Below are 18,260 nucleotides of genomic sequence, written 5' to 3' on the forward strand. Positions count from 1 at the left end.
TCTTATCTGATCTTGAGTAAATCTGGGCTTAAACTTACATAATTTAAAAATTGTGTCCGATTTTGACGGGAGTTTGTGTCGTGCTACTCCATGTTCGATTTCCTGTTGTAAATTTAAAAAAGGTTTAATGTCTACGATTTATGATCAGTGATTCTTTGAGCCTTAGAATATCACAAATATCAAAGTATACTTAGCCAACAATCACTTGCGATGATAATAACGAATAACTTTCCACCGTTTGTCACAAGGTAGGTTTCGGTCTGGACGATAGTCGTGCAATTTAAGCGCAGCTTAAATTTTATCTTAAAACAGATATATTTTATACTGGGAATGGCTGTTACCATCCTTCAACTTTTGATGATCTTCTTTCTTCCCTGCAGGTCAGTTCACCCAGCTGTGACTCCCAGGGCCTCCATGCCGAGGAGACCACCCCGCCGTCAGAGCCCCAGAGCCCAGTCACCGGTGGAGGAGGAGGAGGAGGAGGAGGAGGAGGGATGGGGATGGGGATGGGAGTTGGCATTGGCATGGGGGGCGCTGGCATGACCATGAGCAGGCCGGCCTCGTGCCTCACTCCCCTGCCTCTGGTGACCCGGGTGAAGACCGAACCGCAGCAACAGCAGCCGCAACCTCAGATGATTCAACCACCACAGCCTCAACCTCCTCAACCTCAGACCCCTCAGCACCAACAGCTACCCCAACAGCAACAACAACAACCGCAGCCTCAGCAGCAGCAGCAGCCTCAGCAACAACAACCACCACCACCTCCACCTCAACAACACCACCAACACCACCAAACATCACAACAGCAACAGCAGCAGCAGCAGCAACCGCAGGAGCCCAATGCCTACTCGGTGGTCTGCACCCCGGTGGCCAAGCGCCTCTGGGAAGGCGGCAGCAGTCGCGACGGGGGAGGAGGGTTGGGCGGAGGAGGAGGAGGCGGAGGGATGAGGAAGGCCGCCCGTTTCTCCTCCCAAGAATCCTCCAGGGTAGGGAACTCGTCCTCCAGCAGTGGAGGAGGAGGAGGAGGAGGAGGACTTGGTCCTGGAGGACCAGGAGGAGGATCCATTGCCCAGAGCGTGGTGAGCATCCTGGGCCTCGGCGGTGGAAATCTAGGTGGTGGTGGTCCCAACACAACCACACACATCACCACACACAACAATGGCTCCAGCAGCAACAGTAACAACAACAACAACAACAGCGTCAGCAGCCACCCTTCAGAAGGAACCAGCCCCGGCGCCCTCAGCATCTACACCAGTGACTCTCCCATCTCCTACCACGACGAGGAAGAGGAGGAGGAGATGACGGAGGCCGACGCAGAAGAGCAGTACCGGCAGATCTGCAACATGTACACCATGTACAGCATGCTGAACGTGGGCGCCGCCACCGGGGAGGAGCTGAGGGGATGGATGGAGGGATGGAGAGAAAGAGAAGGTGAGAACTTGGAGATGGAGGAGATGGAGGGAGGGGGGGGGGGGGACGGACGGTGGCAGGGTTCCCACTGGTCATGGAATTTCAGGAATATTATGGACATTTTACACAGGTATTTCCAGTCATGGAACTTAACAACTTTTGCATGTACAGTCAGGGAATATTATGTAGTTTTAATAGTGTTTTTTTGTTCATCACATTGATGACCACAGGGATAAATGGCTGAGCAGTCTTATCTTAATCAACATTTTGGGCATTTATGTTTTACGAGAGGTCATGGAAATTCTGTTGTATGGTCAGGGAAAGTCATGGAAAAGTCATGGAAATTCATGTCTGACATGGAGTGGGAACCATGAATGAGCTATTGGATATTGAAGGAGTGGAGTTAGAGGCACAATTGTAAAGGACTGATGGCGTGGATGGATGGATGGATGGATGGATGGATGGATGGATGGATGGATGGATGGATGGATGGATGTGGGAAGATGTCTAGTCGTGTGAATGATGAAGGAGAATGTGGCGGTGGAGGAACCAAGGAGAGAAATAAGGAGATGGATGGATGGATGGATGGATGGATGGATGGATGGATGGATGGATGGATGGACAGAATGTGAGTGGAGATGAGGGTGGAGGAGAAAAGCGGTAGTATTTGGATGTATGGATGGAGAACAAGAAGGTAAGTGAAGATCGAGGAGGAGAGAAATGAGGACATTTGGAAAGGTGGCATGAATGTTGAAGGAGGAAGAAGAAGGTGTAGCTTAGGGAATGGATGGATGGATGGATGGATGGATGGATGGATGGATGGATGGATGGATGGATGGATGGATGGATGGATGGATGGAGAACGAGAAGATGGGTGAGCTGGAGGTGATTTCAGAATGAATGGATGGATGGATGTTGAAGGAGAGGTAGAGGCACCAATGGGAGACATTTAGGGGATAGATGGAGTGATTGAGAGAGGGACAAGGTGAGTGTAGATGAAGAAAAGAGGAGGAGGAGGAAATAGGTGGATTTGGGGAGAAGTTTTTGGTAGGCTGAAAGTTGAAGGTGTTCGAGGTAGAAGCACCAATGCAAGGAGAGTAAAGAAGATGGCTGGATGGATGGATGAATGGATGGATAATTGGATGGATAGATGCATATATAATCGGGGTGGATGGATGGAAAAGATAGGGTGGGATTTGAGATGTTGTGGAGGTGGTAGCATTGGTTGTTGGGGGCGAAGGACAGAGAATAAGGTGGACGTCGAGGCAAGTGGATTGGAAGAGAAAGGGGGGAAGGGTTGGTTAGGGTGAATGCTATGAAACCTGTAGAAGGTAAGCCAAGGAGGAGCACATAGACGAACAGGACTTAAAGGGACACTGTGCAGGAAATGGTCAAAAAAGGTACTGCAACTATGCTGCTCATTGAAACTGGGCTGCCTATTGCCAAATGTATCTAGTATGGTCCAAGTAGAGTCATTTTTGCAGCTAAAAATGGCTATTTCTGGAAATTCGAAATGGCGGACCATGGAGAAGATCCCCCTTTTCATGTATGAAAAGTGCAATTTTTCCAGTCATAATGAATACTTAGAATTTGATGGTGGTGGTCAGTATTCATGAAAAAGGTAACATTATTGAATGGGTAGCATGAATTCTGGAAATAAACAACTAAAAATCTTACACAGTGTCCCTTTAAAAAGAAAAGGACGAAAAGGACAAAGCACTCAATCCGTGGACCGTCAGAGGACTTTTGAGATGGATATACAAACGTAATTAATAGTTGGGTGGATGTGGATAAAAGAAACTTCTACAGTACAGAAGGACATCGAGCATCGAAACGGAGAAAAAAAAGATCAAGTGGAGGGGGGAATAAGAGTGGTTGCGAATAAAGACGAGAGAGAGAGAGAGAGAGAGAGAGAGAGAGAGAGAAAGAGACAGAGAGAAAGAGACAGAGACAGAGACAGAGAAAGAGAGGAATGATAAATAGTAGACCCATGGGTCTCTTTGCGTCTGACAGACTGAGAGAAGCAACAGTAGAAAGATATAAAAAAAATAAGAGAGGGGGGAGGGAACATGCAAATCAACTGTCTCTGGATCAGATTTGCCACCGGAGGCCTATTCAGTCGTTAACACAGAGGCAACAGGGAGCCCCCACACACCCTCATGTTATAAATCTAGTGTTCCTACGGTATCAGACGTGGATGGAAGTGAAAACAGACGGTAAAAGTCCCATCATACATTGTATAGTATATTCTGTAGAAGAGAAAAGAAATTGAAAGACAGAGGAGATGAGACAAGAAAGGGAAAAGAGTGGAGAATGTGAGGGGAGAAGAGAGAACGGTGGTGGGCATTTCTTTTGGGTTGGATGTCGTTGGAGCCTCCGACTGTTTGCCTGTTTGGAGGACCTCACAGAAGTGAGAGCAGTGGAGGTGTGAAGGCTGTGAGAATGGAGAAAGAGATGAGACGGGGCTGAGGTGAGATGAGATGAGAAGAGAGAAAGGAAGAATGAGTAACAGACGAGTAACAGACAATGATTATAGCCAAAGCGACTTACAATCAAGGACATACAGTTCTGCCAAATGCAATGTAATGTAATAATGACAAGAGGAGAGAAGAGACATGATTGAGAGGAGAGGGCAGCAGAGGAAAAGAGAAAAAAGAGAGAAGACAAGTGACTATGAAGTGTCAGAGAGGAACAGAGGAGAGGAGAAGAGACGAGCAGATTCAGAGGAGAGTGAGGGGAGATTATAAACTTCAGAGGAGAAGAGACAAGAAGAGGGAGATAAGAGGACAGCGGAGGAGGAGAGACTATAAAGAGTCACAGAGAAACAGAGGAGGAGAAGAGAGGATTGAGAGATCAGAGGAAGAGAGAGATCGTGTGCAAGAGTTAGAGAGGAGCAGAAGAGAGAAGATGAAACAGGAAGGGGTGAGAGGGCAGAGGGGGAGAGCAGGGCAGAGGAGGAGGAGGAGAAGAGAAGATTGAGAGGAGAGGAGGTGAGAAGAGCGAGAGGAGAATGTAAAGACTCATAGAGGAAGGGTACAGAGGAGAGGAAAAAGTAGAGAGGGAGAGGAGAGGAGAAGATTGAGAAGATAGGAACAGAGGAGAAAAGAAGAAGATGAATAGAGGAGATGGGAGAAGATTTAGAGGAAATGAACTGAACAGAAGGAAGGAGAGGAACGTAGAGGAGAAGACTGAAGAAACGGAGGAGGAAAGAGGAGAGGGAAGATTGAGAAGAGAGGAACGAGGAGAGGAGAAGACAAAGCGTAGAAGATTGAGAGGAAAGGAAGTGAACAGAAGAGAGAGCGAGAGAGAGAGAAGAGGAGAAGACTGAGAGAAGGAGAGAAGAGGAGAGGAAGAGAGAAGATTGAGAGGAGAGGAACAGAACAGAAGGAAGGAGGGCAAAGTCGAGGAGAAGAATGAGAAACGGAGGAGAAAAGAGGAGAGGACGAGGGAAGATTGAGAAGAGAGGAACAGAGCAGAGGAGAAGACAAAGCGTAGAAGATTGAGAAGAAAGGAAGTGAACAGAAGAGAGAGAGAGAAGAGTAAAGAAGACTGAGAGAAGGAGAGAAGAGGAGACGAAGAGAGAAGATTGAGAGGAGAGGGGCAGAACAAAAGGAAGGAGTGCAAAGTCGAGGAGAAGACTGGGAAAGGGAGGAGAGAAGAGGAGAGGACGAGGGAAGATTGAGAGGAGAGGGGGAGAACAGAAGGAAGGAGTGTAAAGTTGGGAGAAGAATGAGAAAGGGAGGAGAGAAGAGGAGAGGACGAGGGAAGATTGAGAAGAGAGGAACAGAGCAGAGGAGAAGACAAAGCGTAGAAGATTGAGAAGAAAGGAAGTGAACAGAAGAGAGAGAGAGAAGAGTAAAGAAGACTGAGAGAAGGAGAGAAGAGGAGACGAAGAGAGAAGATTAAGAGGAGAGGGGCAGAACAGAAGGAAGGAGTGTAAAGTTGGGAGAAGAATGAGAAAGGGAGGAGGGGAAAAGACAAGATTGAGAGGAGAGGGGCAGAAACTGGCGCGTGAGTGAGCTGGAGGGGGTCATAGGGAATAATGGTGTTTACTGCCTCCCAGCACTTAATTGACTGATTAAAGCCAAGCCGGCTGGCCGAGGGGAGGAGTGTGTGTGTGTGTGTGTGTGTGTGTGTGTGTGTGTGTGTGTGTGTGTGTGTGTGTGTGTGTGTGTGTGTGTGTGTGTGTGTGTGTGTGTGTGTGTGTGTGTGTGTGTGTGTGTGTGTGTGTGTGTGTGTGTGTGTGTGTGTGTGTGTGTGTGGACTATGGGTGGCCAGGAGAAGTGGCGGGGGTGCTGTGTGGTGGGGGGAGGGCGTTGTTTGGTGCACACAAGAGTCGCTCGTGCTAATTGAAAGCTAATGCGAACCAGCACAGAGCCTCTGGGCAATATGGGAGAGAGAGAGGGGGAGAGAGAAAGAGGGAGAGAGAGGGATGGAAAAAATGCATGGACGGATAGATAGAGAGGGAGGCAGAGACAGCAGATTGAGTGAACGAGACTGAGACAGAGTACACGTCAGAGCATGAGAAAGGGAGTGAGATGAGAGGTAGATCCAAGAGATCCAAGTGTTCATTGACGATGCCCTGGTGGTCCAACACCTTGTTAAGAAGCATGAACTGAACAGGGGTGAATTTCTCAAAACCAAAGTTGCTAACTACATTAGCTACTTTGCTGTTTTCAATGCATTTTCCCATTGGCAACTACCGAAGTTGCTAACAGGCTAACAACTTCTCTTTTGAGAAACTCACCCCAGGCTCTTTTTCTGACTACCCCTGTGTGCGTGTGCGTGTGAGAGAGTGAGAGTGAGAGATTTCATATGTAGCATGATCGATATGAAAATAAATCTGTAATTGCCGGCCTTGGATTGTGTGTGTGTGTGTGTGTGTGTGTGTGTGTGTGTGTGTGTGTGTGTGTGTGTGTGTGTGTGTGTGTGTGTGTGTGTGTGTGTGTGTGTGTGTGTGTGTGTGTGTGTGTGTGTGTGTGTGTGTGCGTGCGTGTGCACAAGTGTGCATGGCATGCGTGCGTGCGTGCAGGTATGTGTTCATCACATGCTTATTTTGTGTGCTTTCATGTGTATGATTTAAATGAAAATGTGATTCTGAGTTGTGGGCTTTGTATTGAGTTCTTGTGTGCTCAGAGGAGGTATACAATACATAGCTTAATATTCTGAGCAACATCCTCCTTTTGTGCAAACCCATAGGCCTCAGTACTCCTGTGTCCTGCAATTTACACAACAGCTGCCGTGTATGCTCTTTATACATCTGCTAAGTACGTATCTGACCTATACGGTATGGTAAGATTAAAACAAAAAACAAACAAAAAAACAGCTAAGGTACTGTACAGTAAGATAAAAAATGTATTGGCAAAATTGTTCTAGTGCTTCGTAGGAGGTTACTGTAGGCCTACTATCACAATATTTCAGACCACCATCCTCCAGTAGCTTTAGAACAAGATAGCTGCTCCTAAAAGGAGAGAGAGGGCGTCCTTCTTTGACAGGTGAGAGGGAGCGGGAGCGTGTGTGTGTGTGTGTGTGTGTGTGTGTGTGTACATATGTCCAGCATCTTCACTGAACAGGTTGTGTGTGGAGGTTAGGAGGTGTGTGTGTGTGTGTGTGTGTGTGTATGCATGCGGCACAAGGGGCTACTCAGATGCCTGCTGGCGTCCTTTTTCGACAGGTGTGTGAGAGAGAGAGAGAGAGAGAGAGAGAGAGAGAGATGCCTCTTTTCCACTGCCTGTTTTCTGGTAGGCCTACAGCTCTACAGAGCGCGTCTCGGCCGCCAGTTTTTACTTTTTGATTGGGCTCGACACAGCACTATCGAAGACCAGAAACTGGCCTACCAGAAAACCTGCAGTGGAAAAGAGGCAAGAGAGAGAGAGAGAGAGAGAGAGAGAGAGAGAGACAGAGAGAGAGAGAGAGAGACTGAATAATATCTCAGTATTTCAGACCGAGGTCCATCGATAGCAGCAGTTCTCAAGCCTGCCAACGCCCCCCTTAGTAGCTCAAAATAAAATAATACATTACATTACATTGCATTACATTACATTGCATTTGGCAGACACTTTTAACCAAAGCGACTTTCAAAAGAGTACATAATCAAGCCACATCACAAGCAAATACAAAGTGCACAGGAGATATACAGAATAGACTAATGTCCTCCCAATTGCAACCGAGCATCCACTTTTCTCAGCTGTATCCTTCTCAGTGCCCTGCTAGGACACCCCAACACCTTGTGGGGGACTTTAGAGACCCCATTGAGAAACATTATTCTATAAGGCCTATAGCGTTAGCTACAAGACCTCCTGAGTTGAAAGATGTCCTCAGCACTCAAGAGTCTCAGACACTACACACTATGCACCAGAGGGGCTGTTATCGTTCTTCTCTCTCTCTCTCTCTCTCTCTCTCTCTCTCTCTCTCTCTCTCTCTCTCTCTCTCTCTCTCTCTTCCCCTTTATCTCCTCAGTACCTACCTGTGTACAGCAGTTGTGCTTCTCTTCTCCCCCAATCTGCCTATCTCTCCTAATCCTTCCGTGGGGCATGTTTTATTCAGTGATACAGCCCTGCGTGCGAACCGGTTGGGGGTCTGTGTGTGCTGTGTGTGTTTGTGTGTGTGTGTGTTTGTGTGTGTGTTTGTGCGTGTGTGTGTGTGTTTGTGTGTGTGTTTGTGCGTGTGTGTGTGTATGAGCTGGTGTGCAAATGTGTTTTGTCTTGTGTATACAGTATGTACAGTTGTGTTTCTGAATGTGAGTGGTTGTGTGATTGTGTGTTTGTTTTGCCCATGTGTGTAGGAGTGTCTGGTCTCTTCCCATCTTATGTTGGGCAAGCATGTGAAAGCCCTGCAGGAGCAACTCAACCTGAACGTGTGTGTGTGTGTGTGTGTGTGTGTGTGTGTGTGTGTGTGTGTGTGTGTGTGTGTGTGTGTGTGTGTGTGTGTGTGTGTGTGTGTGTGTGTGTGTGTGTGTGTGTGTGTGCGTGCGTGCGTGCGTGCGTGCGTGCGTGCGTGCGTGCGTGCGTGCGTGCGTGCGTGCGTACCTGTGTGTGTGTGCGCGCGTGTGTGTGTTTTAGTTTAGTGTGTTTTAGTTTCTTGACCATAACATGCGTTCGTCTGTGTTCTGTGTATGTTCCTCCCCCAATTTGCTCTTTCACTGGTGGGCAATTGAGTGGGTGGACACAATACAGTACATGTTTTGTGCTTGTGTTTTCTGTGTGTGTGTGTGTGTGTGTGTGTGTGTGTGTGTGTGTGTGTGTGTGTGTGTGTGTGTGTGTGTGTGTGTGTGTGTGTGTGTGTGTGTGTGTGTGTGTGTGTGTGTGTGTGCGCCCAATCTGATGTACCTTTGCATATGAGTGTTAACGTGTGTGTTCCCCCTTTCTGTTCTCCCTCCCTCCTAGTTGTAGGTGAGCATGTGGTGGACATACCACCCCGAGCACCTCAGGTGCCTTTGCTGATCTTTATACAGTACATGTTATACAGGGCTTGACACTAACTTTGTCGCTTGCCTGCCATGTGGCTAGTGGTTTTCCTGAGTCACTAGCCATCCAGCTATTCTACTAGCCACAAATTTGATATTGTTTTTTTTCTTTATCATTACGCTGTTCATCTAACCTCAGAAGATGAGTGCATATAGCTTTCTACATGGAAATAAATCAAACAAATGGAAACTGAGTAACTGAGCTTTTTCTTGAACTTAGATAGAAACAATTGATACACAAGGCGTACAACGCAGAATAAATGCTATTCTGATATGTCATACCATTGAATAAGGTACCTGCCACATTGGCTAGTGGCACTGTAATTGTTACTAGCCACAGCCAAGTTTTACCAGCATTTGGCCGGTTGGCAGGTGCCAGTGTCAAGCCCTGATGTTATACATACAGTATGTGAAAGTATGTGAAAGTGAAAGCCCAATTGGGAAACTCCAACTCCCATTGTCATTGTGACACAGCACTCTACAACACACGAGTGAACACTGCATACAACTAAATTGCATTTATGCTTCACCCGTGCAAGGGGGCAGCCCCCAAAGGGAGCAGTGCGGTGGGACGGTACCATGCTCAGGGTACCTCAGTCATGGAGGAGGATGGGGGAGAGCACTGGTTGATTACTCCTCAACCAACCTGGCGGGTCGGGAGTCAAACCGGCAACCTTTGGGTTACAAGTCTGACACTCTAACCGCTTGCCCATGACTGCCCGATGTGACCAGCAAAGGAAAACAGGCCACAAGTAGCCCTAGGCTGTTCTGAGAGACATGTGTCTCTGGGCTTGAAATCCAGTCACATGTGTGTTTGTGCATTTCTGTTGTGTTCCTCTCCACCAGTCGTAGGCGAGCGTGAGGACTGTGCGCTGTCCGAGCAGCGCGTTAACCAGGAGACATGGGGGCGTGCGTTACGCCCGGCTCGTTACCAGCGCAACATAAGAGAGGCACACAAAGGTTTACCGTTTTTTTGATGTTTATTTTAGACAGGAAACAGGAAATAAGTGGGGAGAGAGAGAGACAGGGAAGGATCGGCAAACGACCCGGGCCAGAATCGAACCTGGGTCGCTGGCGTAGTAACCCAGTGTCCCACCGTTAGGCCACGTCAGGGCCATCTCTGCCGTACGTTTGTGTTAGCATGGCTAGGTTACATGCACTGATTCTACGAAGTTGGCTGTGCTGCTATTGTCCTGACACAAGTTACTCTCCCCAATGATACTGTATGGTAACGAGCGCTACATCGAGAACCTGCGCAAAACAGCGAGATCGGCCATGTTTGACCATATATGGTCAATTTCGCCATCATTTTTGTCAGCCGGACCACAGCGGGATCCTATGGCAATGGTCTAGCAGGGGTGGGGAACGGTTTTCATTCGAGGGGCCACTTTAAATTCTTCCGAGGGCCATAAAAGTCCTTCGAGGGCCATACTATGAGCGCAAACCAGAATTTTCCCATGCACTTTAAAACCTTTAAGAGTGTACTGTCACACCGGTGTGACGGGAATGTTCGGACAGTGAAAGTTCTGTAGAATTCTGGGCGTCATTCAATACAATATGGAATTGTAGAATCTTGCATTGTTATAGAATGCATTCTTTTTATAGAATGTTCAAAAACCCACACTCTTAAAGGTTAAGCCTATATTGAAGGAAGCCACCCATAAAACAGTCCCAACATTCTCTATGTCCCCTGAATATAACTTAATTGTATTGCAAATGTATTGTCTATGATTCCATGACAAACTATGTCATATTTCATGTGAAGCTTCATAACCTTAAAATTACAACGGCCCTCGAGACATAGGTTCCCCACCCCTGGTCTTTACATAGATGGCTCTGGTCTGATGTGCCTTTTGCATATACGTGTTACAGTCTTTCCCACAACACTCGTTTGGGTCTCACTGTCAAAAGCTACATTTGGGGTTCTCTGACAGTGGACCGTGAAAGTGGTCGCGAGAGTCATCGTTCACTTACTGTTGACTCAAAAAAGCATTGGCTGACTCGGGACAGTGCTTAATTAAACTTTTAATACCATCTTACATATTGCCCCTGTAGCTCTTTGAGTGCCATTGACTTGAAAACGCGCCTTTTCAGAATGTATGACACAGTGCCAAAGACTTGATATCAAGTCAATTGTGTTTTTCTATGGGTGGTGGGGCCTAACACGTTGATCTGGTAGGTTTGTTATTCACATGGACAAAGAACTCAATTTTTTATCATTCTTGAAAAAAAACCCTCAAATGTTGAGAAAAGCACTAGAAGGTTCTGAATTTGAAAATGGCTGGCACTCAATGAGTTAACGTGTGCGTGTCCCCCTCTCTGTTCCCCTCTCCCTTCCTAGTTGTCGGCGAGCGCGTGGAGGCGCTGCCCGAGCACCTGACCCAGGAGGCGAGGGGCGGGCGCGGCGGCGTGCGCGTGCGCAACGAGCTGTCGTCGCTGCCCGCCGAGCTCATCGCGCAGATCGGCAACCGCTGCCACCCGCGGCTGTACGAGGAGGGCGACCCGGCCGAGAAGCTGGAGCTGGTGTCGGGCACGGCCGTCTTCATCTCGCGCGCCCAGCTCATGAACTGCCACGTCAGCGCTGGCACGCGGCACAAGGTGCTGCTCCGACGCCTGCTGGCGTCCTTCTTTGACAGGTGAGAGAGAGAGGGAGCGCCATGTGTGTGTGTGTGTGTGTGTGTGTGTGTGTGTGTGTGTGTGTGTGTGTGTGTGTGTGTGTGTGTGTGTGTGTGTGTGTGTGTGTGTGAGAGTGAGAGTGTGTACATATGTCCAGCATCCTCACTGAACAGGTTGTGTGTGGAGGTTAGGAGGTGTGTGTGTGTGTATGCATGCGGCACAAGGGGCTGCTCAGATGCCTGCTGGTGTCAGAGACAGGTGTGAGAGAGAGAGAGAGAGAGAGAGAGAGAGAGAGAGAGAGAGAGAGAGAGAGAGAGAGAGAGGGAGAGAGAGGGAGAGAGAGGGAGAGAGAGAGAGAGATTTAACACTCCTTTATTGTGAACCATTGTCTACGATTAAAAATGTGCTTCACATAACATGTATGCTGGTCTTTCCATTCAACATAAGGAGGGAGCAATTCCAAAAAGCAACCCTCCCCCCATAAACCCCTAGCCTGGGCGAAAGCCGACTGTTGACTCTGTCAAACAGTCTGGCGAAAGCTAAGAGGAATCCGTCTCCGTGGAGGGTGGAAGATGGTCTGATCTTACTCTAGCATTTAAAGTCATTGGAGTTCCTAATTCAAATTAAAACCATAGTGTGCTTTATTAGCATTACGTTTACATGAGACATTTAATTCGGAATTAACTCCATTTAATTCTGAATAAAGGTTAATTCCACTTTGAAAACGTCATGTAAACACCTCTTTTTTGGAATTAAATGAAAGATCAAAGGAAATTCGACGGAACTACTTAATTCTGAATTATTAATTCGGAGTGAAAACTGTCATGGAAACGTAGCAAGTGCTGCAAGACCATACAAATAAAAAAACAAAAGTGTAAATATTGTTACCTTAACCAATCAGTAACGGACTTTGCAGGTGAGTTCTGCGTCACCACTCTCAACTGTTTGCTGACTGGCTAAACAGTGAGCGAACCGAGCTTGCCACCAGACTAGGTGCGAAGTCTTTGGGTGGAGTACATAGCAGGGCTTGACACTGGCACCTGCCAACCGGCCAAATGCTGGTAAAACTTGGCTGTGGCTAGCAATACTTTCAGTGTCACTAACCAATTTGGCTGCTAGCTTATTCCTTGGTATGACATACGCATCATAGCAGCCTATATTCTATTGTTTTCCCCTTGTGTATCAATTGCTTGCACAGTATTTAAGTCCAAGAAAAAGCTCAGTAACTCAGTTTCTACTGTATTTGCTTGATATACTTCCATGTAGAAAGGAAGGCTTTCATCTTGCTTTAGCACTTCATCTTTTGAGGTTAGACGTACACTATCATGATAAAGGAAGAAGAAAAGAAAACAATATAAAATATGTGGCTTGTGGAATATGTGAATGGCTAGTGACTTGGGAAAACCACTAGCCACAGTGGCCGGTGGGTGAAAAAGTTAATGTCAAGCCCTGGTACATAGGATGGTGTCGGCAGGCTAATAAACTCCATCATTGCCACCTGAATATCAGCTTATCACCATCTCAAATTGACCATAGCCCTTTATCTACACACCATTTTTTTCTCAAAACAAAGTAACATCTCCACAAAGAGAGAGTGGCCAGAGAGTCTTTTTCCTGACTACCTGTGTGTGTGTGTGTGTGTGTGTGTGTGTGTGTGTGTGTGTGTGTGTGTGTGTGTGTGTGTGTGTGTGTGTGTGTGTGTGTGTGTGTGTGTGTGTGTGTGTGTGTGTGCGCGCGCAAGGCCGTATTAAGATGGCCTGGGGCCCCTAGGCTACAGGTTGCTGTGGGGCAAATTTTGTGACATATTTCCATAGACAGTGTCCTAATTACGAGCTAGGAATTAAGGAAAACTTATCTACCAACTGTACTCAACACCCCATATGAATTTTGAATATTAAATCTCGTCACAATTGTGCAATTTTTCACTTTTCGCCAATCAAGTGGCCCCTAGCAGGCGGGGGCCCCTAGGCTGCAGCCATATCTAGCCTGTGCGTTAATCCGGCCCTGGTGTGTGTGAGCGAGCGTGTGTGTGCGGGTTTCTGTCTTTTAACCTGGGATGTATACAAACTTCCCTCTCAACTGTATATACTGTATGTGAACCTCAGTGCTTCCAAGTGATTGACGCATGTTCATACCACATGGTTCATTTTACTGTGTGTCACCCAAATTGAACCTGCTGACATCTGCCGTGCGTTGTCGTCCCAGTTCACCAAGCTAAGCCAGATATTTTTTCAGTTCACAACGCTGACCAACGTTACGGTTCCCGAACGCCCAGATTTTCGGCGTGAACGCACGAGTCGGTTAGAGATTATATACTAGGTGTGTGTCTCTGTCGGCCTGAATATGCTACAAATGCGGCCGGATGCATCCTCGGTTCTGTGCGCGTGTGTGTGTGTGTGTGTGTGTGTGTGTGTGTGTGTGTGTGTGTTTGTGCGTGTGTGTGTGTGTGTGTGTGTGTGTGTGTGTGTGTGTGTGTGTGTGTGTGTGTGTGTGTGTGTGTGTGTGTGTGTGTGTGTGCGTGCATGTGTATCTGCCAGCCATTAAGTGCTGTTTTGAAGCCTGTTCGCCTCCTACTTCAAAGTGCATACTGTGTGTGTGTATGCATCACGTGTGTGTGTGTATGTTCACTTGTGTGTGGATGGTTTATAGTACTCAGCTAATGGATGTATGGGCTAATATGTGTAAATGCATCCATAATGGAAAGTGTATGACTGTGGCAAGTGTGTGTGTGTGCGTGCGTGCGTGCCTGCATGCGTGTGTGTGTTTGTGTGTGTGTGTGTGTGTGTGTGTGTTCGTGTGTGTGCATCCCCAGGGTGTAACCGTGTGTGTGTGTGTGTGTGTGTGTGTGTGTGTGTGTGTGTGTGTGTGTGTGTGTGTGTGTGTATGTTTGTGCGTGTGTGTGACTAATGGACGCGCACATGAGTGTGTTCCTCTGTGAGATATGGTGTGTGTATATTCATTTCTGCAGTGGGGGATGAGGGAGAGTCAAAGCCAGCACAATGCGTGTCCTATCCCGGGATGGCTAAGTGCTGTCCCAATCGTTTTATAAATATTATTATTTTAATGACGACACTCGCGGGCCTAACTCTGATAGCACTCCCTCTGAGGTTGACAGTGTTTAGCAAGACTTGCTTCTCCTCTTCCAAAGTAGAAATTATAGCTCATAGAAGTAAATAATGTATACATTTCGTGTGTTCGTAATGTGTACCAAAATGGCTACAGACATTCTCTGTATACAAAGCATAAAACCGAGTATAAAAAAAGTGCAACGGTTGTGTAGAGAAAGAATTTAGTCATTATACGCACCGCAGCGTAAAATATGTATGTGTACACTTGGCATAAAACGCATCGTGATGACCCAGACACGATGATAATATGGGATTATATAACCTCTGTGGTAATTTGCATCGAGTGTGTATGAAAATATATGTCAAGGAATGGAGGTGGTTGACGAATAGTTTTGTATGCCTGTGCCTCTAGAATAACTCAAATTGCTGTGGATGTATTATGTTATGTTATGTGTGCTAGAGAATGCATTTAGAATAGCTATGCTATTCATGCTATATTCATGCTATTCATGCTATGCTATGCTATATCATTAATACGTTTCTTATATAATACAGTCTCATATATATTATGTAACTACAATTATGATATAATGATTTATGGCCTTGGCCTGGGACAATAGCTTTGTCTCAAGATGGATATACTATGGTATCAATAACACATTTCTTATACAATATTCTCATATAGTATATATTATGATATCATATACACTTGCGTAATATTTCATAACATTATGCAAGTGTATATAATTATCATATAATAATATATTTATTGAAAGGACAGTAGTTTTGTCTCAACCCAGATGGACAGCTGTCTTGCAGTTGCTCTCAGAGAAGTTCAGAAACCCCTCCGTATGGTGTTTCTGTTATTTATTGTGCATAATCCTGTGAGCAATAAGCAAATGTGTATAGATAGTGCAATAAGGGAGGCCATCTTAGCAAAGGGAACATTTTCATGCTGACGAGGTGATTCATGGTATATTGGCACACAATTTGCATAATTATCATAATGTTAAAACTCATGCCACGACTACTCAATATTTTACAACTGACATTCAGCATTAATCTCTCTCTCTTTCTTTCTCTCTCTCCCTCTCTCTCTCTCTTGCTCCCTTTCTCTCTCATGCCTCCCCCTCCCTCCTTTTTGTCTCTATATTTTCCTCTTCCTCCTGCCTCCCACCATCTTTGGTTTTTCATTACTCTCCCTGCCGCTGTCTTTGTATTCCTCTATATTCTCCCTCTCTGTCTTTCTCTTCATGTCTTCCTCCTCCTCCATCTCTTCCTCCTCCATCTCTCTCTCTCTCTGTGTCTCTTGTTCTCTCTACCCGCTCTCTCATTGTGTACCTCCTTCCTACCTCTCTCTCTTCCCTCTTCCTCCTTCCCTCCCTGTCTCTCCCTCCCTTATTTCTCTCTCTCCCTCCCTCTCTGTCTCTCCCTCCCTTCTTTCTATCCCTTCTCCTTTTGCTGCCTCTCTGTCTCCTCCTTCGCCTCCCTTCTCTCTCTGCCTCTCCCTCCTCCTTTCTCTCCCTGCCTCTCTCTCTCCCTGCCTCTCTCTCTGCCTCTCTCTTTCTCTCTCTCTGCCTCTCCCTCCTCCTTTCTCTCCCTCCTCCGTTCTCTCCCTGTCTCTCTCTCTCTCTCTCTGCCTCTCCCTCCTCCTTTCTCTCTGTCTCTCCCTCCTCCTTTCTCTCCCTTCTCCCTTCCCTGCCTCTCTGTCTCTCCCTCCCTTCTCCTCCCTTCTCCTGCCTCTCTCTCTCTCTCTCTCTCTCTCTCTCTCTCTCTCTCTCTCTCTCTCTCTCTCTCTCTCTCTCTCTGCCTCTCCTCCTCCTCCTCCCCCATGCAGGAGCACGCTGGCCAACAGCTGTGGGACTGGCATCCGCTCCTCCACCAACGACCCCAGCCGCAAGCCGCTGGACAGCCGGGTGCTCCACGCAGTCAAGTGTGAGTTCACTCAACTCTCCTCTCCTGTCCTGGGTGGTGCATTTCTCGAAACCATAGTTGCGAACTGTGTTAGCTACTTTGTTGTTTGCAATGCAATTTCCCATTGACAACTACCCAAGTTGCTAACTGGCTAACAACTACGCTTTCGAGAAACGCACCCCTGTCCTGTCCACCACCTCGGGGGCCCTTCCTGGGTCACGGCACAGTGCCCGCCGCCACAGTTTAACATCTGTCTGTCTGTCTGTCTGTCTGTCTGTCTGTCTGTCTGTGTGCTGCTGCCACTAATATTCAGGTCTTGGCCTTTGTAAGCAACATTGGATGGTATCTTACCTTTTGTTTAAATGATTTGGGAAGGTTAAAAAGGGGGGAAATGTGAGCTATGAATACTGTAGTGATGCAAGTGTGAGTGTCCACCCCTTTATACCCTGTGGGGGTCATGGCCCAGCGCCCAGTGCCTCAGACTCTCTGGCTGTTTCCCAATGGCCAGTGTTCTAGCCTTGCTAGGACGTGAAACGCCCAGTGATTGGATACCCCGTCGCGGAGTTCACCAAAGAGTATCCAATCACTGGGCTCACTGGACATTGGGAAACAGCCACTGTCTCTCTGTCTGCCCGCCACCGCCAACACTCAATTCAGAGGCTTGTTCTCAGGTTGATGTGAGGTTTTATGAGATTCTTGCACACCAGTTATTCTTTTGGAGTTGCAGAGCATGTCACGCGTTCATGCTCAAGGATGAGGAAAAACTTCACTGCACACTCGAAATGTTTGCTGTCGTTTGTCATTTGTCAGTGTCAGTGTTTTTCTTATTGTTCATCAGTTAGCAATTTCAAATCATATGGGGAAGCTTAAAAAAGGGGATTCTGAATGAAATGTTAGCTATTGATGGTGATGCAAGTATCAGTGTCTGTCCGGCCCCCTCGAGGCTCTCTGGGGTCATGGCCCATTGCCCAACCTGCGCCTCCTCGGCCACAGCTAACGTCTGTCTGCCATGCGTTGCTAACGCTGCTGCTGCTGCTGCTGCCCACATGTGCTACTGTGGCCTCCGCTGCCACAACATCTCCCCTCATCAACCTGCAACTGTGACCCAGCCACCTCACACTCATCTCCAGTGTTGCCAGATTAGGGTGGTTTTCCACCCAATTGGGCTGCTTAGTATGGCCGTCTGCGGGTAAAAATTACATTTAGAATAAAAAAAAACGCCCAATTTTTGGCCAGAGAAATCAATAGAATTGGATGGGATTTAGTGCTTCCAGGCGGGTTTTGAGCATTTGTTGGGCTGGAAATCATCAGCCTCATCTGGCAACCCTGCTCATCTCTGCCCTGGTGCAGCTGAGGTCATGGGCGTTTTGCCATATGTTGTCTCCACCACCCAGGAGTCTTTCTAAAATGTTGCTGCTGCCGTGCCGCCCACCTCATGCTGCTGCTGCCACGCCATTCCTCCCACCATACAGCAACCGTGCCCAGCCACCTCACACTCAACTCTGGCCTGGTGCAGCTCAGGACATGGGCGCTTTGCCATGTGTTGTCTCCACCAAGGAGGTTTCTTTTTCTGCTGAGGAATTTCTGTTGGTTTGTTTGTTTGTTTGTTTGTTTGTTGATGAGTTAGATCAGCGGTGGGGAACCTATATCTCGAGGGCCGTTTACTGCCCTTCAGGCCGTTTTATCTGGCCCCCGCAATGAGTTTAATGTTATGCAGCTTCACATGAAATATGATATATTTTGTAAAGGAATCTTAGAAAAGACATTAGCAACACAGTTAAGGGGAC

At 47.2% G+C, this 18,260-nt stretch overlaps 1 protein-coding gene across 2 annotated transcripts in view; it reads left to right on the forward strand.

Moving 5' to 3' along the window:
• The window catches only part of nacc1b (nucleus accumbens associated 1, BEN and BTB (POZ) domain containing b), a 45,770-nt gene that overhangs the window by 18,455 nt on the left and 9,055 nt on the right, over nt 1-18,260 (forward strand). For both annotated transcript variants that reach the window (XM_063206157.1, XM_063206217.1), the window contains exons 5-7: nt 381-1,431; nt 11,217-11,511; nt 16,397-16,494. In XM_063206157.1, coding sequence (XP_063062227.1) covers nt 381-1,431; nt 11,217-11,511; nt 16,397-16,494 — 1,444 coding nt within the window. The remainder of the gene's footprint in view (nt 1-380; nt 1,432-11,216; nt 11,512-16,396; nt 16,495-18,260) is intronic.

Source organism: Engraulis encrasicolus, chromosome 1 (genome assembly GCF_034702125.1).
Source record: "Engraulis encrasicolus isolate BLACKSEA-1 chromosome 1, IST_EnEncr_1.0, whole genome shotgun sequence".
NCBI classification, from domain to species: Eukaryota; Metazoa; Chordata; class Actinopteri; order Clupeiformes; family Engraulidae; genus Engraulis; species Engraulis encrasicolus.